This window comes from Haliotis asinina, chromosome 8 (assembly GCF_037392515.1).
Source record: "Haliotis asinina isolate JCU_RB_2024 chromosome 8, JCU_Hal_asi_v2, whole genome shotgun sequence".
Lineage (NCBI taxonomy): Eukaryota > Metazoa > Mollusca > Gastropoda > Lepetellida > Haliotidae > Haliotis > Haliotis asinina.
In genome coordinates, this window is record NC_090287.1 from 16,437,496 (window position 1) to 16,456,701 (window position 19,206).

Consider the following 19,206-nt stretch of genomic DNA (forward strand, 5'->3'; position numbering starts at 1 on the left):
AGACATTCATACAGATCCGATTTAACTTCATATATAACAAGATTTCATAGTCAGAAACAACTTGCTTGAACTTTCACCTATAGTGACTTTTTCCAGTTCAATACATCCTCCAAGTATGGTGTTTTAAATACGCATTTTTAGACAAATGAATGGTTAGAATCCAAGCTTCACATGTAACTGCAGATATTTATCCCCTATACACTAATGTCCAATGTTGTCATTACCTGGGAGAAGCACATGAAACCTATGCTTCACTTCAAGTGTTTTCCTTAGGTTTGTACAAGGATAACAATGTATTTTGTGAGTGTTCAAGAACCAGTAATGTTAAATCACGATTTTATGCGAATAACCTACCCATCACCACCACCTAACCAAACCTGTGCTTCGGTTCCTCATCTAACACATACAAAATTCCACTTGAACAAAAGCAGAACCATAAACAGTTCCTACAATACAGTTGTTTTTGCTAGAATATGCATGTGGTTCCTTAGTTTCTGCAGACAGATGTTGAACAAGCAGGCCAATGATACAAGATAACATGGCCTTCAGTCAAGTGATCTTAAAATGCAATATAAATCCCGTAAGAAACAACTTTTTTTCAACTTTCATACTTTAATACCTATACATAAAATACATCAACAAAACACATGAAGTAAAAGTGATATGAACCAATGTTACAGGTATTAAAACCCTTTGCAATAATTACATACTTGTATGAAATAAGCAGATGATTTGGTCAGTGTTAAAGCTACACAATCACGTCAGCACTGTCTTCACATCTCAGTGCCACTAAGGAAGATTTGAAATAGCATAATTTTGTATCAGAATACAAAATGTGAATGTCAAAGATAAAACATGAGATAGATTTATTTATAACACAACAGTTCACTTTCACAACTAAAGGTTGATCATGAATGCCAGTAAAAGATGTCACTTGTCCGGCTAAAAATGTTAAATGTTGAAATTATCTTAACATATAACGGGCAGGTTTCTATGCAGGAATGAGCCTACCTATACAAACCAGACACTTTAGAGAAATATATAAAAAAGATACAAATGTGCAATGTTTGGTGGGTACTCCTTTCACATGAATCAAATGAAATCGATGACAGAGTTAGAACTGACCATTATGAATCTTGGAAAGCTTCCAAGACAACTGATTGAAACAGTCCAAGATATTGAAACTGGAATGTGATTAATTTTGCAAATATTTCTAAGATTTGAAAAAAAAAAGCCCCGATAAAATATTTAAGACACTAGCCAAGCAGAATCAATTGAAATTATCAGACTGGCAGCTTGAGCAGTTCCCCTATTTAACAACAGTTGGGATTTGGATGAAATGTGTACAGATAGGTTCTGTGTACATCTGACATTGTCTTTCTACAAGTAACAATAGTAAATACAGACTATAAACAAGAATGACATGACAGACAAGGTTTAGAGTAGCTTCTCCTTGATAAAAAGCAGGTTCTCTACAGGTCATATCAATGATTGCTTTGACAGCAAGTAGAAACAGTAAGTGTAGACAACTGTTGTCTGCACGTTACACTACTGTCTAAGATATTGGTTTCAAGTGGAGAGAAACATTTCACTTTGAGAATTGGTTCTCTCTTACGAATAGCAGATTTTAAGACAATAACAATGTGCACATTCCAGGAAAACTTGTAATGATGTAACAGTCAAGAAAGTTTTTCAATGAAAGAATACAGGAACAGCATAAGACAAATCCAAGAAGATTTAAACATTAATATGATGTGATCATTAGAGGAAAACTTTTAATGATGGTGAGACGAAAACAAGTTTCTCAAAGATTTTAGGAGTGACATATGATGAAGATGTTATGAAGCTTGTGTGTTTTCTAACTGTAAATAACATGTATCAGGTATAAACATTGAACTTAGCAGCCTTGGCTGGATAAATACAATGAGTTTCTTTCCAATACTTCTTAATTACAATCCCCAAACAGTGGTGATACTCTTGATGAATATAGCTGTCTGCACAATTGTCACATACAATTCTCTGATTATTTACAATCCATTCACGTTAATGTGTTGACAGTTCATACTAGCAGAATTTAGTTATTGATATAGATCAATCATCCTTGTCTTCATCTTTTCGGTCATCTCCATCACTGGTTGGTGATGCATCCCTTTTCTCTGGGGTCCTTGAAGCAGAACGGGACTTCGACCTGGATCTTGACTTGGAACGGGACTTGGACCTTGACTTAGATCTTGACTTAGACCTGGACTTAGACCTTGACTTAGACCTAGACTTGGACCTGCCCTTGTTTGGACTTGGAGAATTGCGAGCATCCTTGCCAACCTTCTTGGAACGGGACTCACTTCTACTCCTTGATCGGCTGCGACTAGCACTCCTGCTATGACGGCGACTCCTGCTGCGGCTCCTGGAGCGACTCCTTGACCGGCTTCTTCGAGATCTGGAACGAGATCGGCTTCTGCTACGACTTCTGGAGTAGGAACTGAAAAAATAACGTACAAAAACATCAGAATTTGTGAAATCAACATTTGAAATACATCTGCATATTCAAATATGGATAATAAAATTTTTATTGTGTTCATTAAAATTCTGGCAATCTGATTGGTTAACTGGGAACATTTCTTTTGATTCTATTTCCCAATGAATCTGAAAAAAATGAGCCACGCCCACCGAACCTGACTACTATCGGACCTGAGGAATGTCGGGGAATACCTTTACACAGCGAGGGAATTCCCTTGCACTCGGGTACCTTAATGAACTTTGGGTAAACATTGAAGTGATACATTGTGGTTAACATAAACGTTAATAACGTAGCAACGCCTCGACAAGAGCATGCGCACGTTGGAACATCAGTTGATGGCATCGCAATCCCAGTCACATCACAGCCTCTTTCTACTTGCGCAAATACTACAATCTCAGTTCCACTAACTTCAAATCATCGGGCTTCATTTCCAATTCTCACTTTTCAAACTGTCTCTTTCCGTTCGCAGGTAGTAATTTAAACGTTTGAACTTGAAACTTTGCCGATACTGGGATGCGTCACGTTGAGTTGTTCCACTCTGATTTGCCGACCGATGTTAGCTTGGTTGATTGACAGCTGTTTTGTGGGTGCTCTATGCTGATTGGCTAATTGTTTGGTAGGCGTGTCATTTTGTGTAAATGAGTCACCTGAGTCATGTCACGCCATTACTGAATTCTTACACCCTAAATGTTAATTGGTGGTAACAAAGATATCTGTTTCGATGAATTTGACTATGTTTAAAGAAAATATTGTTGAAAGGGTATAGTATTTGTTGCTGAATTTAATTATAAGGATTGACTGTGTATTTCTTTCGTTGCATTGAATTATGAAACTAAAAAACCAATGTGCAAACTTTTGTAAGAATCCAGAACGCGGAATATTTGTGCAACCCTTCCCATCTGCAGTTTAATGTCAGTTATAGTATACATTTATGCAAACAAAATACAAGCCAAATGCTTACCGGCCACGTCTCTTGGGTTTATCTTCCAATACTCGAATCTTCCTTCCATTGATTTCAGTTCTGTCTAGCTTATCAATAGCATTCTTCATGTCCGAGTACGTAGCAAACTCCACTATTCTGAAACATAATGAGTGTCACATGCAACATATGTCATATTTGGGATTTCACTTTCTTAGTAAAGTACAAATTCTAGTACTTTTTCGGTTGAGTCCCATCCGGGATTCGAACCCGCACCCTCAGAGTCAGGCACCTAATCGCCAGCACACAAAGTCAGCCGCCTAGCCCGCTCAGCCACCGCGACTTCCACAAAAATGAAAGTCGGACAACTGGTAGTCTAGACTGCGTACTTTGTGTACCCCTCTGATGAGTGTAAATTGGCACGGCTCCCACGGCCGAAAGCTATGATTACACGATGCCATTTAGAAAGTGGTCAAATGCAACATATGTCATATTTGGGATTTCACTTTCTTAGTAAAGTACAAATTGCATCGTGTAATCATAATGAGTGTCATTTCAACAAAGAAGTCAACAAATTAGAACACATACAACTACAACTCTGAAATCAATTTATCTACCACCATGCTTACTACAGTTGATAAAACCTGAAGTGCCTTGGTCATGATTATTTTTATAGTTCTATAGCGATATTCCAGCAATATCATGGCAGGGAACATCCGAAATAGACTTCAAACACCATACCCATGTGGGAATCGAACTTGGGCCTTCAGCATGATGAATGAACCCTTTAACCACTAGGCAACCTCAACCTACACATGTATATTTCCATAATGTTGTGTACTGAACATAATATGGAATGGAGTTAAACCTTTATAGGAGTAGACTGAAGTATATCTGTTGCTGTGATGCGGTGCAAGACATCAAACAATACTGCTCATATTCTTTCGCCATAAAGCCAGTGTACCCATGAAACTTCAGGTTAGGATAGATCTTAAGAAAAAACCTGTGCATGTCAAAACAGAATACATGCAGGATCTAGTGGTAAGGCTCACTGACTGGTGCTTGATTGTTAATCACAGAATTGTTAAATACCACCAGATAACTGATTAAAACTCACCCTTCATTCTTATGTCTCTTGTGTGCGTCTGCATATGTAACTTCACCAGCTTGGCGCATGTAGTCCTTGAGGTCCTTGAATATACAAAGAATTATATAAAAACCTAGAACTTGCTTCATCAACAAACATGTTTTATTTTAAAACAGCATACAGCTTCTCCATACCTGTTCCTTAAGAGAAACAATCATATAATCTAGACACCAAACCCAAATAAGACAACACCTGAAAAGTATAAGAATATTTGGTCAATAAAAAAAGCCCCTTCTGAAACCACATCAATTAAAAATATTATAAACACTAAAGCTATATTGACATGACCTCACTACCAAGTTCAATTCTTTTTCTACATTATCAGGTGACAAATCTTTCACCCTGTCTCCAGTTACCTCCCCTCACAGTTACCTTCCATCTTGCATTTTCATAACTGTATTGAAATAGAAACCAGGGTTCACTGAGGTTGGCTTTACATGAAGAAATTTATACCATAACAAATCTTAACTTGGTGCAAAACTGCACACGTAAAAACTCTGCTTACAAGTTTGAAATATTTCCCCACAGACTGAAAAGGGCAAAAAGGTGCGTCTCATGGAATAGTCCATGATAAACTGCCAGATCTTTTCACAAGGATAATTATACAAACCATAAAGGGATGAATTCAGCCAAATGATCGTTTCAGAAAAGTTCACATAGACAACAGCATGTTACAATTGATAAATTTGGTCATTTCATTAAACTGATAACCTAAGTCAAGATACTTATCCCTGTTTCCCATACAAGTACTTTCAGCATAATAGGAACATTTAAAACAATTACCTCTGCACTTTCCCTTAATCAAGAGCTCATTTCTCAAAGGCCAAAGGAGGTATATACGCTCTGCAAGAATGGATCTTGGGTTGACGGCTGGAGTCAGTGCCCAACAAGTAGAGCCAGTATCTGATCTCTTGCTCATAAGATGGATGAGAATAGACCCCAAGGGATGGAACTGTTCTGTATGGTGCCCCAGTCGATCGCCAAGGCAACCGACTGAGCACCCTGACTGGAGAAGGAACCTGAGAGGAAGCTAGTGCTTGGAAGACTGTGTCCCCAATGAGTGACTGCATTTTCTTTAATTCAATAGGGTTTCTTTGAGCCAGATCTCCAAAGGTTTTCTGAAAACTAAAATTTGGTTTTTCATCCAACCCGAAGCCAGACTGGAAGAACACCCCTTGAAGCAGAAAGGACCAGTGTAGAATGGCATGCTGCTAGATTAAGACCTGCAGAGAGACCAAGTGCTGTTTCGCTGTGTTGTTCAGTAAGACCCTGTGATACAGTGTGACAGCGCTTGTCTGCCTGCCTGTATGACTGCCCGTATGCCTGCCTGACTTGGGGAGATAGCCAGTGGCAATCCTCAGACCTACGGACCTTGGTTCAAGTTCGAGACCCAGGGACCCCATCAGGCTTCAGCGAGTCTCCCGAGCTTTGGGGAAGATAAATAACATCTTTAAAATTAGTAACTGCCAAAAACAATGGAACACAAATAAATGATTCTTCTCTTTCCAAAATATCAACAATTCAGTTCCATGTTACTACACGTTATCTAAAAGGGGTTTCTATACTTTCCTTGTTTCAGGTAAAAAGGCTAAATGCTGCAGCTGAAAACTGGAAGCAATGGATACAACATGCAAGTTCTAAAACAGTAAGTAACTCACCTGCCAGCTAACCCTTGATGAAAGATTCTCAATGATCAACCTGTACTCTGTATGTGTAGGTGGTCCATAGCGACTGCAAAGCAAATTGAGATTTTACACCTAACAATAACAACCAGTTTTAATTTCATTCATCATCCATATTCTCATATTACATAAAAGGCTTAGTTGTTCGAACTGTGTGAAAAGGAAAAAGAAGCATACCTGTCTCTGCCACCCCTTCGCCGTGGGGCATACCCACGGTCCCAGTCTCTAAAGGAATCACCTCTTGCTCCTCTAGCATGCTCAACAATGCACCTGAAAATATAGACATGTGCAGTCAAATTCCCATCTGTGGAATTAGGGTAAGAGTTCCTCCTGTTCCCCCATGCCAAATAATATTTTTAAATATATACCAAAATTATTAACAAAACCTAACAACAATTACTAAAGAATTCAAAAATAAAACCTAAAAATTAATTACAATATGTAGTGTCGAACCACTTTGTGATGTATTACCTCTGTCACAAAAAAATATTATGGGGGAATGGAAGGAACTCTCTCCCTTAATTGTAAATGAAAATTACATCAAAGCGTAACATGCCAAACCTAAAGATGGGAGTTGCTCATCTCCTTGCAATACTATGCATCTGTAGGAAAACTGGTTTAAATTGTGAGCAGGGTAAGAAGATTCAGAAATGGATATTTGAACAAAATATGTGAGTAAATGAGTGAGTGAATTGACTTTTACGTCGCACTCAGCAATATTCCAGCTATATGGCGGCGGTCTGTAAATAATAGTCTGGATCAGACAATCCAGTGATCATCTTCATGAGCATCAATCTGCACAATTGGTAACCGATGACATGTGTAAACCAAGTCAGCATGCATAACCACCCGATCCCGTTAGTCACCTCTTATGACAAGCATAGTCGCCTTTCATAGCATGCATGGGTTGCTGAAGGCCTATTCTACCCCGGACCTTCACAGGTCTAAACAAAATGTACCACTACCACATACAGAATAACTGAACCAGAGAGTCATGTGCACATTGTTTCACATGCTCTAATACAGGACGTTTTGACAGAGGTTACTGTTCATCATAGCGCTAGATAGATTGGGTAGCGCTAGATAGACTGGAGGAGACATCTGTCATCAGTAGATGAACTTTGACCAATGTGAGAGGTTGTTTTACAACGCTACATAAGTGATCTGGCTCACTGGATTCAGTGTCTAGCTTTCAATCATCTGAGAAACATCAGATAATTTCTCCCGCCCATCGTCCTCTTTCAGGATTATTCCATCCCTGTTAAAGAATGGAACATGAGGTCTTATGTTGGGGGATGCTAGGTTCCTGTTATTAGCGATAGGTCAGATGGGGAAAAGTAGCAAAGTTTAATGTACCTGAGTTGTTTATCAGCCATGCAAGAGAGAAATGAGTGATTTATAAGTTGTTAAATTTTTTTCTGCCTACTTCTTGGTAATAAACAATTATTATTGCTCATTTTGTCCACGTTATTTCCCCATAGGCTTTTATGCCTGATTAACTGGACGATGGTAGTTCACTGAGAGCCATGCATATTTCACATTTCATAAACAAAACGTAACAATGCCACTTTGATGAAATAAAAACATTTCAAGGGTACCTGTTATCTCTAGGACTAATCTGGTTAATTTAATGCTGCAGGGTTATCTCACCTTTCACCACACAATTCTTTGCCATTTAATTCATACACAGCATCATCCGCATCTCTGTAGTCTTCAAATTCCTGAAATGGGATGAAGTATTCTAAAATAAAAACCCCACACTAAAAAGATTTTGTTAAAAAAAATGTTCACGTATTGGATGTTTCATCTTTATGTAGCAACAAAAAATCTGGAAAAGGGCTCCCGGTAAAGTGCAGTACCCCCGTTTACTGCATTTGATTTAAATATATTTTACGTTGGGGACTTACCACGAAGCCATAGCCATTTTTCAGCATAACATCTCGGATTCTTCCATTGTTTCTGAAGAAACGCTCAACGTCCTTTTCTCGCGCGTAATTAGATAGTCTGCCAATATATACTCTGGTTCCCATTATTACTCTGGAAAATAAATAGCATTATTACTCTAAGCATTCAGTAGTGAGGCCCGACAGAATGTGCGCATGGATACATTACGTTGCTTATGCGTCTACAATGACAAGAAAAAAACCCTTCCTGTTAAATAAATTTGTCAAAATTATCATAGAATTTATTTTGACTCCTGACACAAATAAATATCCTTGACTTATCCAGGTGATGATGTAGCCATGATGTTAATCATACACCCACACCCATATACTTGAAATTTTCCAAACTGGCCCCGAGAAATATGAAGCTGGGACGAACAACCATATCAACACTCCCTGTATTTCCCGAAAAAAATATATCGAGAGAAATGCTCACAGTTAGCGGGAGATTTTTGTTCTGCAGACGACAAATCTTCTTCCGTAGAATATGCGAATATCAGTTTCAGTGACCCAGGAAAGAAAAACTGGCCGCCGAGTTTTGAATAAACTGTGAAGAAATCCACTAACTCCACACGCACTGTTGACCTTACCCCTTTCTTCTTCCCAGAGTTCCCAGCGGTCTCACCTGCGTGGAATTTGTGCGCACAAAAACGAGGCCACGTCTTACGCCTCTTAGCTCTATTCAAAAAGAAGATGGACGTGGTGATGTCGAAAAGCACACATAAAATCCCAACATCCCCAATCCTCCCCCTCCTCCTCCTCCTCGTCATCATCATCGCAAGCAGTGAAAGACCACGGGCATACTTGAAGGAGGTTCGTCTCTGGTCAAAGAGATTACATAGATTCATGCTGATGATATTTAATGGATACGTAAACAAGCAATGGATTCCAAACGAATAAACATTAGGTGATAAATCGGGGCGGATACAGCTTTTTGAGAAAGGTAGGGTAGCACATTTCAATTTCACCCGAGTTTCAGTGGTCATTGAACAAAATTTCAGGATAAAAGTAGGGTGCGCACCCCTGCAACTCTCCTCTAGTATAATATAATATCTAGTGATATTTCTCTGTGATCGTAAATTATATAAAATACAAAAGAAACGTTTCGCTTTGATGAGGTTAAACCACGAAGATGCTGGTCTACATAGTTGTCCATATTTGTCGTAAGAGGCTACTAACGGGATCGGGCGGTCAACACGTCCCGTATTCCAGTTGTGTAAATCGTTGCTCATGCTCTTTATCACTTGCTTGTCTGGTCCAGACTCGATTATTAACAAACCGTCGTCATACAGCAGGAATGTATTGCTGAGTGCGGCGTTAAACAAGAAACAGCCGCTTCATGTGGTATGAACAAAAATGGACACAATGTCATCATACATAAGTAAATAGGCTTCCTGAGCTAAACGTAATGGCTAGGATATTAATATTTATCATTAATATAATATCACCTTGTGCAATAAACGTTGGATAACCAGTTTTCCGGGATTGCCTGGTTTATGCCAATACCATTCTGAGATTGATTAGGTTTTTTAGGTGAAGTACCTGTATGTTCTATAAGTCTAGAATATTTACTATATTCGGTACCTGAGAACGTTCGCCTAATCTTTATTGTCCAGAGATATTTTAGGTCCCCAAACGAAGAAAATCTCTGGACTCCTATTCATTATATCAAATGTATATCATTATACATGTACGAGACCCTGAAGGTCCCAGGGTAGAATAGGCCTTCAGTAACCCATGCTTGTCATAGACGGCGACTATGCTTGTAAGAGGCGACTAACGGAATCGGGTGGTCAGGCCCGCTAACTTGGTTGCCACATGTCATTGGTTCCCGATTGCACAGATCGATGATCATGCTATTGATCACTGGATTGTCTGGTCCAGACTTGATTATTTACAGACCGCCGCCATGTAGCTGGAATAGTGCTGAGTACAGCATAAAAATAAACCCACTCACTCTAGATGGAGCTGGGGTGGTGGGGTAGCCCACTCATTATTTGTATGAACATTTTTTTTATCTGTAAAGAAACTAGGCGTTAGCCTGAGGTCCTCAGTGCTCATCTCCAAAGTAAGTTACTCGCTCTTCTCTTCGTTGTTGAGTTCGTCAGTTGGCCTCCAGGTGGTAGCTGATCGTGTCGACCCAATCGTTAAAACATTATCGGAGGGAGTGTTTTCAGCCGTCTGTGCTGACTATTGCTTGGCTAACCATCTCAGTGGTGTATTTGCCCCTGCGATCCGATCCGTGTTGGTTTTCATTGAAGCCCTGCCTTTAGTTGAGCCAGATACGATAACATGCCGATGGCCAGCGTTCCATTCCCAGCATAGTTACCGAGTGTGAAGCCAATTTCTGGTGCCCCCAGCCGTGATGTTGCTGGAATATTGTTAAACACGGTGTAAAACCCAACTCACTTATTGCTAACAACATGACTATGTATCTGGCCATCGTTTTCTAACATCACTTGACTCATGTTTAATGACATTCTGGTCTCGGAAACACAGTTCCGCGATTGCGTGTTCTTGGTTATTGGAGAGGCAACATGGCCTCGTTTTGTTAACATTTTGTCACACCAGAAGTATCATGTCAACAAATTTGGATTCAGGAAAGTCAAGTTCTATGGATAGCCATCTTCTTGACTGAACCGAGTGCACCGTGTAGGTGTAGGTACCAACACAGTTTTCTTGGGCGGATCCAGATGGGGGTGCAGGCGTGCGGACCCTACCTTTTATCCTGTAATTTTGTTAATTGACCACTGAAACGCAGGTGAAAATGAAGTGGCCATATTGAAATTCAGGTGCAAACTTTTACACAAATTGTGATGTCATCAGCAACAGAAAGAATGTGTACGTTTCACTTGTGTAAGGATGCTGGTCTGTTGTTTAACAATTTATATTGATTAGCAACCTCAGTTGAACTTTAGGCAGTGTGGCAGGGTATTACTGAATACACTTTGTAGTTGAACATCAAAGTCAAAATACACCATTTGTGACCTGTAAATGGCAGCCTGCAAATGAGGATTGTGGTCCAGGCAATCCAGTGGTTGCCATCATGAGTACAGGTATACACATCTGTGATAATTATGATGACATGCATGGATGAAGTCAATGAACCTTACCACAGACTTAAGTTGGTTTTTGAGATACTATGTCACACTTAAGCATGAATGACCCATTCAGGCACCATACCGACTCTGAGCTGACAAATTCTTATCCCCTCAATACCATGGGTGAGGCAGGATTCAACAAGTACCATATGTTAATGTCTTATGGTACCAAACCTCCTGCCATGTTCCAGGTGGACGCTCTAACCACAACACATCAAAGGTGGCCTTAGATATAAAAGGATGCTGGAGACGCAACATAAACCACTTGAAAAGCAAATTTTCTCATTCATACTTTAATATCTATACATAACATACACACACAAAATAAAAACAAAAACAAAAAACACAAAAAAAAAAAACAAAAAAAAAAAAGACCTATGGAAAAGTGATGAGACACACAAACAAATGACATTAAAACACTCTGAAATAATATTAAAGTTATACAACATAATATACTGATGATTTGGACAGTGTTAACATTACATGCTATTATGTAATCATCATCACTGTCATTATAACTCGCTCTCTTGTCCCATAAAAACCTAATGTTAGATATATCAATCTTGATGCTGCCACAGTGAGTTTATCTTGCTGACATGTTTTAATGCGAAAAAGTAAATTAATTAAACCTAGCTGAAAGTGATTTAAATTGTCACATGAACAGTGCTCAGCTGATATACAGCTTTTTAATTCATAGTGCAGAAAAAAAGTGTGATTCTCCTGCTCAGATATTAATGTGGAGCCATTTACTTCTTGGTGGGGTATAAGGCATTTATTCTGCTCCTCTGAAGTTTATTTCCAACACAGTAGCATTTTATCAAGATCACAAGAACTGATGATATTCCAATATTTGGACAAAGGTAATCATCTTACACTCTAGTGCTACAGATAAGGGGGCGACTTTCAAGTTTGAAATGGAATGACATGTATCAGAATACAAAGAGTCAAAGTTAAAAAATTCATGAAATGTATTTACTATTAACATGAAAAATGCATATGGTGGTGATCGTCTCTCCAAATGGGCTGTAGTTAGATGTGCAACATTAAACAACAACGTTCACCTGGAATTCAAGTACAGCACTGGGGAAGGACATTATTTACATAAATGTTCACTTTCACATAGAATCATGTGTACAATCTATTAAAGAGGCTGATCATGAATGCAATCAAACACCTGACATTACCTCTCTGGTAACAAAGGTTTGGAATATATCAACAGCCACCAGCACAATTGTCAAATACAATTCTCTGATTATTTACACTCCATGCACTCTATTGTGATCACATTTTACACTATCAGATTTCAGTTCTCAATGAAGATCAATCATCCTTTTCCTCAGCATTGCTGGCTGGTGATGCTTCCCTCTTTTCAGGAGACTTGGATCTGGAACGGGATCTAGATCTGGACTTAGACCTGTCCTTGTTTGGGCTGGCAGAATCACGATTATCTTTTTCCACCTTCTTGGAACGTGCTGCACTCCTACTTCTCGATCTGCTGCGACTGGCACTCCTGCTGCGACTGCGGCTTCGACTCCTGGAGCGACTCCTTGACCGGCTTCTTCTGGATCTGGAACGACTTCGACTCCTGCTACGACTTCGGGAATATGAACTGGAAGGATGAAGGAAATATGAATGCTTCATGTTTCAAAATCTATCTACATGTAAACTTCTTTTATTTTTTTCCAGATTCAGGAAATGCTGTTTTCAAAGAAACCCTCAAAGTTCACCCTTCACCCCTCTCTAAAATGAAACTAATTGTTCAAGTCAAATATCTGTGAACACAAGTGACAGAGGCTGAAAGCTTACCGACTGCGCCTCTTGGGTTTGTCTTCCACTACTCTGATCTTCCTTCCATTGATTTCAGTGCTGTCTAACTTATCAATAGCATTCTTCATGTCTGAGTATGTGGCAAACTCCACAATTCTGAAATTTATAACAAATGAACCAATTACATCATTGATCACACAAAACATATTTGCATAAACTGTTTTGTTTAGAACAATAAGTGAAAAGTAAAGGGAATTTGTTAAAGGGAATCAGAAAACTCTTTTTTAATATACTTTCAACAGATGACAATATTCTGTTTTGTTTCAATCATGCAGCATTGTATTACTATCACCCAAGATGAATGCCCAGTGACAACAGTGATGTAATGAGTCAATGTTATTACTTCATCATACATAAGAAAAGACAGGTACATAGGCACACACAACTATTTATACCACAAGAGGGTAAGATTCTTTATGGACAACAGCTTCTAGTAATGCCAATCAAACAAATTATTTATACCACATTAATGCCCAAGTCACTCCATCAATTCTACAGCCACAGTGACCATTCAAAACAACTTACTTCTAATAATTACCATGTTTCCAGTAAATTCCACTTATGCAACACACCCAACTTGGTAACCAGCTGAAACTCACCCTTCATTCTTGTGCTTCTTGTGTGCGTCTGCATATGTAACTTCACCCGCCTGACGCATGTAGTCCTTTAGGTCCTTGAACACACAAAGAATAATCATAAAAAAATGGAACACATTTCATAAAGAAACATGCTTAATCTTACCACAACAGCATACAGCTTCTCCATACCTGTTCCTAAAGAGAAACAATTATACCACCTAGACACCAAACCTAAATAAAAGAATGCCTAAAAAGTACAAACATTTCGTTGTCAATAGCAACACAGTCATTTTCTGAAATTTGTAAACATCCTCATAAGAGGTGGGTATAAAGGTGCTGAATTGCGAAAATCAACAATCAACACAGGAAAAGTATTTCATAATCACATCAATTAAATATTATAGATAATGACGCGAAATAAACATGACCTCAGTGACTAACTTCCTACTTAATGAGCTGAAAAGTCTCAGGTCCTGTCTCCAGTTACCTCCCCTCAAACACATTCAATACCATCCCTCTAGCCCTCTGCAAAGTAGACATATAATTTACACTAAAGTTAAATGGAAAAGGAAGAGTCAGTATGATAACTTGTGACTTCAATCAGTTAAAATTTGACGTATATAAACCCTTCTCTACACCAATTTGAAATATTTTCAACTTGTTTTCAAGCATCCGATCTTTTCTACTATTTTCTGGGCAGTAGATTTAAGACAAACCCTTTGGTAACTAACAATATTAATGAAAAGTAAATAAAATTGGCCAAATGTAAATTAAGGAAACATATGCAACTATATTTTGGTACTTCTGTCATGGAATTTCATTGATATCAAGTTGAAATACTTAGCCCCTTACCCTAAAAGTATTTTCAGCATAATAGGAGCATTCAAAACAATTACCTCTGTACTTTCCCTTAACCAAGAGCTCATTTCTCAAAGGCCAAAGCAGGTATGGACCCTATATACGCTCAGCAAGAATGGACCTCAGGTTGACGGCTGGAGCCAGTGCCCAACAAGTTGGGCCAGTATCTGATCTCTTGCTCATAAGATGGATGCGAATAGACCCCAAGGGATGGAACTGTCCTGTATGGTGCCCCCAGTCAGCAAACAACTGAGCACACTGACTGGAAGGAGGACCCTGTCTGAGGAGAGGAAGCTAGTGCTTGGAAGACTGTGTCCCCAATGAGTGACTGTATTTTCTTTTATTCAATAGGGATTCTTTCAGCCAGACTTCCAAAATGTTTTCTGAAAACTAAGATTTTTTTCATCCAACCCCAATCAGACTCAGGAAGGACACCACTGGTGGGAGAGGACCAGCGTAGAGGATGATGTTTTATGGCATGCTGCTAGATCAAGACCTGCAGAAAGACCAAGTGCAGTAGGGCTGTGTCGTTCAGTACGACCCTTTGATAGTCCAACAGCGCTTGCCTGCCTGTATGCCAGTCTGACCCTGGCCGATAGCTAGTGGCAACCCTCAGACCTAAGGACCTTGGTTCGAGTTCGAGACCCAGTGACCCCATCAGGCTTCAGCGAGTCTCTCGAGCTTTGGGGGAAGATAGATAACATCCTTAAAATTAGTAACTGCCAAAAACAATGGTATATAATCATTAAACTGTTTCAGGGTATCTTTCCAAATTTTATCACTTCAATTCCATATTACTACACATATGATCTAAATGGGGTTATATATTTTCTTTTCTTGAAAAATTTCTCTGAACGCTGCAAATGAAACAGGAAGCAATGGATACAACATGCAAGGCCTACAACAGTAAGTAACTCACCTGCCAGCTAACCCTTGATGAAAGATTCTCAATGATCAACCTGTACTCGGTGCGAGTAGGTGGCCCATAGCGGCTGCAAAATAATCATTTCCATTTCAAATGTGATTTTAAAACTGAGATACTTCACTATTTTGTTTCATTTCATTATCCATTAACATGGTTAAGATCGTGCATCAAAACAAAACAAATCATAACAAAATAATTCTTTCAGAAATTGTCCCTTTCAAACTTATTACTTTATTCGCTTTCAAAGTGAAGTACAAAATCAAATGTTCTTATTATCAGTTACCTGTCCCTGCCACTACCACCTCTACGACGTGGGGGATACCCACGATCACGCTCTCGTTCTCTGAAGAAGTCTCCTCTTGGACCTCTAGCATGCTCAACAATACACCTGTAAATATAAAATCCAGATTTAAAAAGCTCAAAGAAACCTGCAGAATAATCACCCAAAAATTCAAGTTCAGCACCACTTCAAAGTACAGACTAAATGCATGATTGATAGATATACAGTGCATGCCAAGTAGCATATAAAAGTGGTTGAGTGAGTTTAGTTTTTTGCCACACTCCAAAATATTCCAACTACATGGTGGGGGTCTGTAAATAATCATGTCTAGACCAGACAATCCAATGATCAACAACATGGGCTTCGCAATGGGGAACCAATGACATTTGTTAACCATTTCAGGAAGCCTGGCCACCTGATCACTTCCATTGCCTGAGCACACATGGGTTAATGAAGACCCAGATCTTTACAGATCAAACAGCATTTAAAATTATGTGCCAAAGGTAATAACACATCCTGGAAGGACCCCAAAAACATCCTTGCCAATCTTCAAGTTATACAGGAGTAATACTCATAAGACAACAAACAAAATAACGAATAGTATGAGGCAAACATGTCAAACCATGAATATTGGCTGACAAAACTTTCATTTGACAATAAATACAAAACCCAAGTCTTCACCTGAAGTATTATCCTTTATTTGCAGTAAAACAATACCAAAATGATTTTTTTTGTATGTTTGGGCCATGTTGACAGTGTTCAATTATCAAAACAATGACCAGCGTCCTCAATACTAATAAATTAATGTATAATTGTGTTGGCTATCATATGGCTGACATATATAGATAATTTGCAAATCTCCTTTCATAAAAATAAAAAATAGCAAAATGTTTTGTTGCTTGGACAATCATTCCTTTTTTGGCTGTCCATATCAGAACTAGTGACTAACCTTTCACCACACAATTCTTTGCCATTTAGTTCATAAACAGCATCATCAGCATCTCTGTAGTCTTCAAATTCCTGAAATGAAATCACACATAAATGTGAATGTCCATCAGCAAACATTTCCTTTTCTGAAAGTATCATTGGTGCATCTTGTTGTGTTGGGAATTGGTTACAATCTCATAATTGATGATTAGTTCATTGCAACAAATCAATCATTGAAAATAATAGGTTAGCTTCTCAGAGGCCAAGATAAGCTGCGTATCTGGGTAAAATACACTCAGAAACTTCTGGATGTCTCTACTAACAACAAAAGTGGGTTTTTTTAGCAATACAATCTCTGCATACAACAAAAGTGTTTTTTTTGTGAAATTACGGACAACTTTACTTACCACAAACCCATAGCCATTTTTCAGCATAACATCTCTGATTCTGCCAAAGTTCCTGAAAAAACGCTCAACATCCTTTTCTCTGGCATGGTAGGATAATCTTCCAATATATACTCTGGTACCCATTTTATCCTGTAACACATTGATATGAAAGCACAAAATATAGCAATTATGGTCAGCAAAATGCAGCTGATTAACAACATCATTTAGTAAAACGTTGAAATAAAGTTTGTCGAAAATCTAACATGAAATGGTTGCACTGTCCTGCAAAAAAACCCACTGATTTAGGTGATTTTGTTTGGAAGTTCAAAAGTGGCCTTTGTAATGCATAACCAGCACTACAGAACTACTGCAGAATATCACGACCTGTACTAGGTCAGCCACCTAAACGTATACCAGACGATCCATATCAATGGAGAATAATAACAAAGCAAAATGTATGATGAATTGTTCTTGCAAAAATGATTACAAAATCGCATCTGATCGATACCTGACTTGAAGCATTAGTAGTTTATTTGACTAACTCTTCCATAATTTGAGATTTAGGGGGTCTGTAGCCGGGGCCCTGTAGCTATCTATTCATGTCTTTGTTGAATTTGTAACAAGCTATTGGTAAAGCAATATGTCTGAACTGTGTGTACAGAATGTCCATCACGCCCATCTCTGTATACACAATCACTGGTGAGGATTTCTATATCTATTTGCTAACAACTGTCTTCGGGGTTTGGAGCATTGAATATTAGTCACAAGTACCTAAAAAAGAGCAACATCTGAAGCCAGTTTATGCAGGTTTAGCGTGATATTAGCCTACATTAAGTATTCGCCATTTTCATCAACGCTGACACCGATTCGACGACAAAGATTACCGCTCTCCAAGGTGGAACATATCACTTTGTTTGAAAAGGTACGGGTACCACACTCAGTTAACTTCACAAATCTGATCACATTTGCTTACCTTCGGCTTATACCACTGAACGAAGTTCTTTCTCCCAAGCTTTATTTCTTCCCGTTCTGAAATTTCTCCCAGACCAATCAAATACCGACAAATTTCACGCTCCGGAGCAGCGGTGACGAGGCAGGACGCATGGATAAGCTGGGCTCGGTCTCGCATTTCTCGCAAGGCTGTGCGCACACCCCTACCCAGAGTTCCATGCGGCCAACCAGCGTAGTACCTCGTTACGTCTTACATCGTCCATTCAGTATTACGCACACAATTCTTACCTCTTTAATTTTTCACGAGTCTACACATCTAATTAAACATCCATGTTACAACGGGTTAGTTTCACGGAGTATATATCCTGAAACGTGTAACTCTAATACGATTTGCGGTTCTTTGTTTCTGGAGAACAGAAGCGGATACATCATTTTTAGAAGGGGACACCCGAGATTCAACAGTCATACAATCAGTTTTCAGGACAAAGGATGGGGTGCGCACCCCAGCACCCCCAACCAGTGGATCGGCCTATGTGCCATAAACTTTACGTACTGTCGTAGAAGTTTATTTATGTAACAATGTGTAACATTATGAGGACCGCACCGAATCACTTTCGCTGGTCAGTCTCTCGCAAATACACGTGTTTGTTTACAAACAAGAGAAAAGTCTGGTCACATGATATGCAAATTAACCTGTTTCAGTTAAATTATATGCTACTACGTCGTCGTAGTTTGTCGTACAGACCCTGAAGCAAATATATCAAAGAAAGCTCACACGTCTAGAAACTGTGGCAAGTGAAAAAGTCTCAGGACTCCATTTCATTATATTATTCTTTTTTAACTATGAACGTTTTCCCAGACCAATATGTTCATTTCAGATAATAGTTGTTACTAACGTTGTCGATACGTGTGTGGGTGGAGCGCGCAAAAGGAGCCGGGAACCAGCTCAGACACATGGACATCTGGGTAAAAGAGTGGCTCGTAAGCTGGGCCCGGTCTCGTATATCGCAATAGCTTTGACGCACGTTAGGGTGCTCAAAGGGTACAGGGAACTAGCCTAGAAATCAACATAGGGTAATATCTAGAATGGTTTGCCAGCTATGTCGCGCTCGGCTTACTACCGCTGAGGTGAATTGACAGGATGCCAGTTAAACAAATTTCTGA

General features: G+C 39.0%; 2 protein-coding genes across 4 annotated transcripts; both read right to left on the reverse strand.

Moving 5' to 3' along the window:
- Positions 1-592: 592 nt before the first annotated feature.
- Positions 593-12,596, reverse strand: LOC137294892 (serine/arginine-rich splicing factor 4-like). Of its 3 annotated transcripts, none has more exons than XM_067826058.1 (8): positions 8,800-12,596; positions 8,174-8,303; positions 7,917-7,987; positions 6,444-6,536; positions 6,243-6,315; positions 4,555-4,628; positions 3,480-3,596; positions 593-2,479 (listed from the first exon to the last, which is right to left on the reverse strand). In XM_067826058.1, exons 2-8 carry the CDS (start codon positions 8,294-8,296, stop codon positions 2,092-2,094), a joined length of 939 nt encoding a protein of 312 aa, XP_067682159.1. In that variant the 5' UTR covers positions 8,297-8,303; positions 8,800-12,596; the 3' UTR covers positions 593-2,091. The 3 variants fall into 3 exon arrangements, with proteins under 3 accessions (XP_067682159.1, XP_067682158.1, XP_067682160.1); XM_067826057.1 differs by having other exon boundaries at positions 8,646-12,596; XM_067826059.1 differs by having other exon boundaries at positions 8,777-8,825.
- Positions 593-18,227, reverse strand: LOC137294891 (serine/arginine-rich splicing factor 5-like). Its single transcript, XM_067826055.1, has 9 exons — positions 18,065-18,227; positions 17,113-17,241; positions 16,728-16,798; positions 15,782-15,886; positions 15,493-15,565; positions 13,737-13,810; positions 13,117-13,233; positions 12,534-12,919; positions 593-1,994 (listed from the first exon to the last, which is right to left on the reverse strand). Exons 1-8 carry the CDS (start codon positions 18,218-18,220, stop codon positions 12,631-12,633), a joined length of 1,014 nt encoding a protein of 337 aa, XP_067682156.1. The 5' UTR covers positions 18,221-18,227; the 3' UTR covers positions 593-1,994; positions 12,534-12,630.
- Positions 18,228-19,206: the final 979 nt, after the last annotated feature.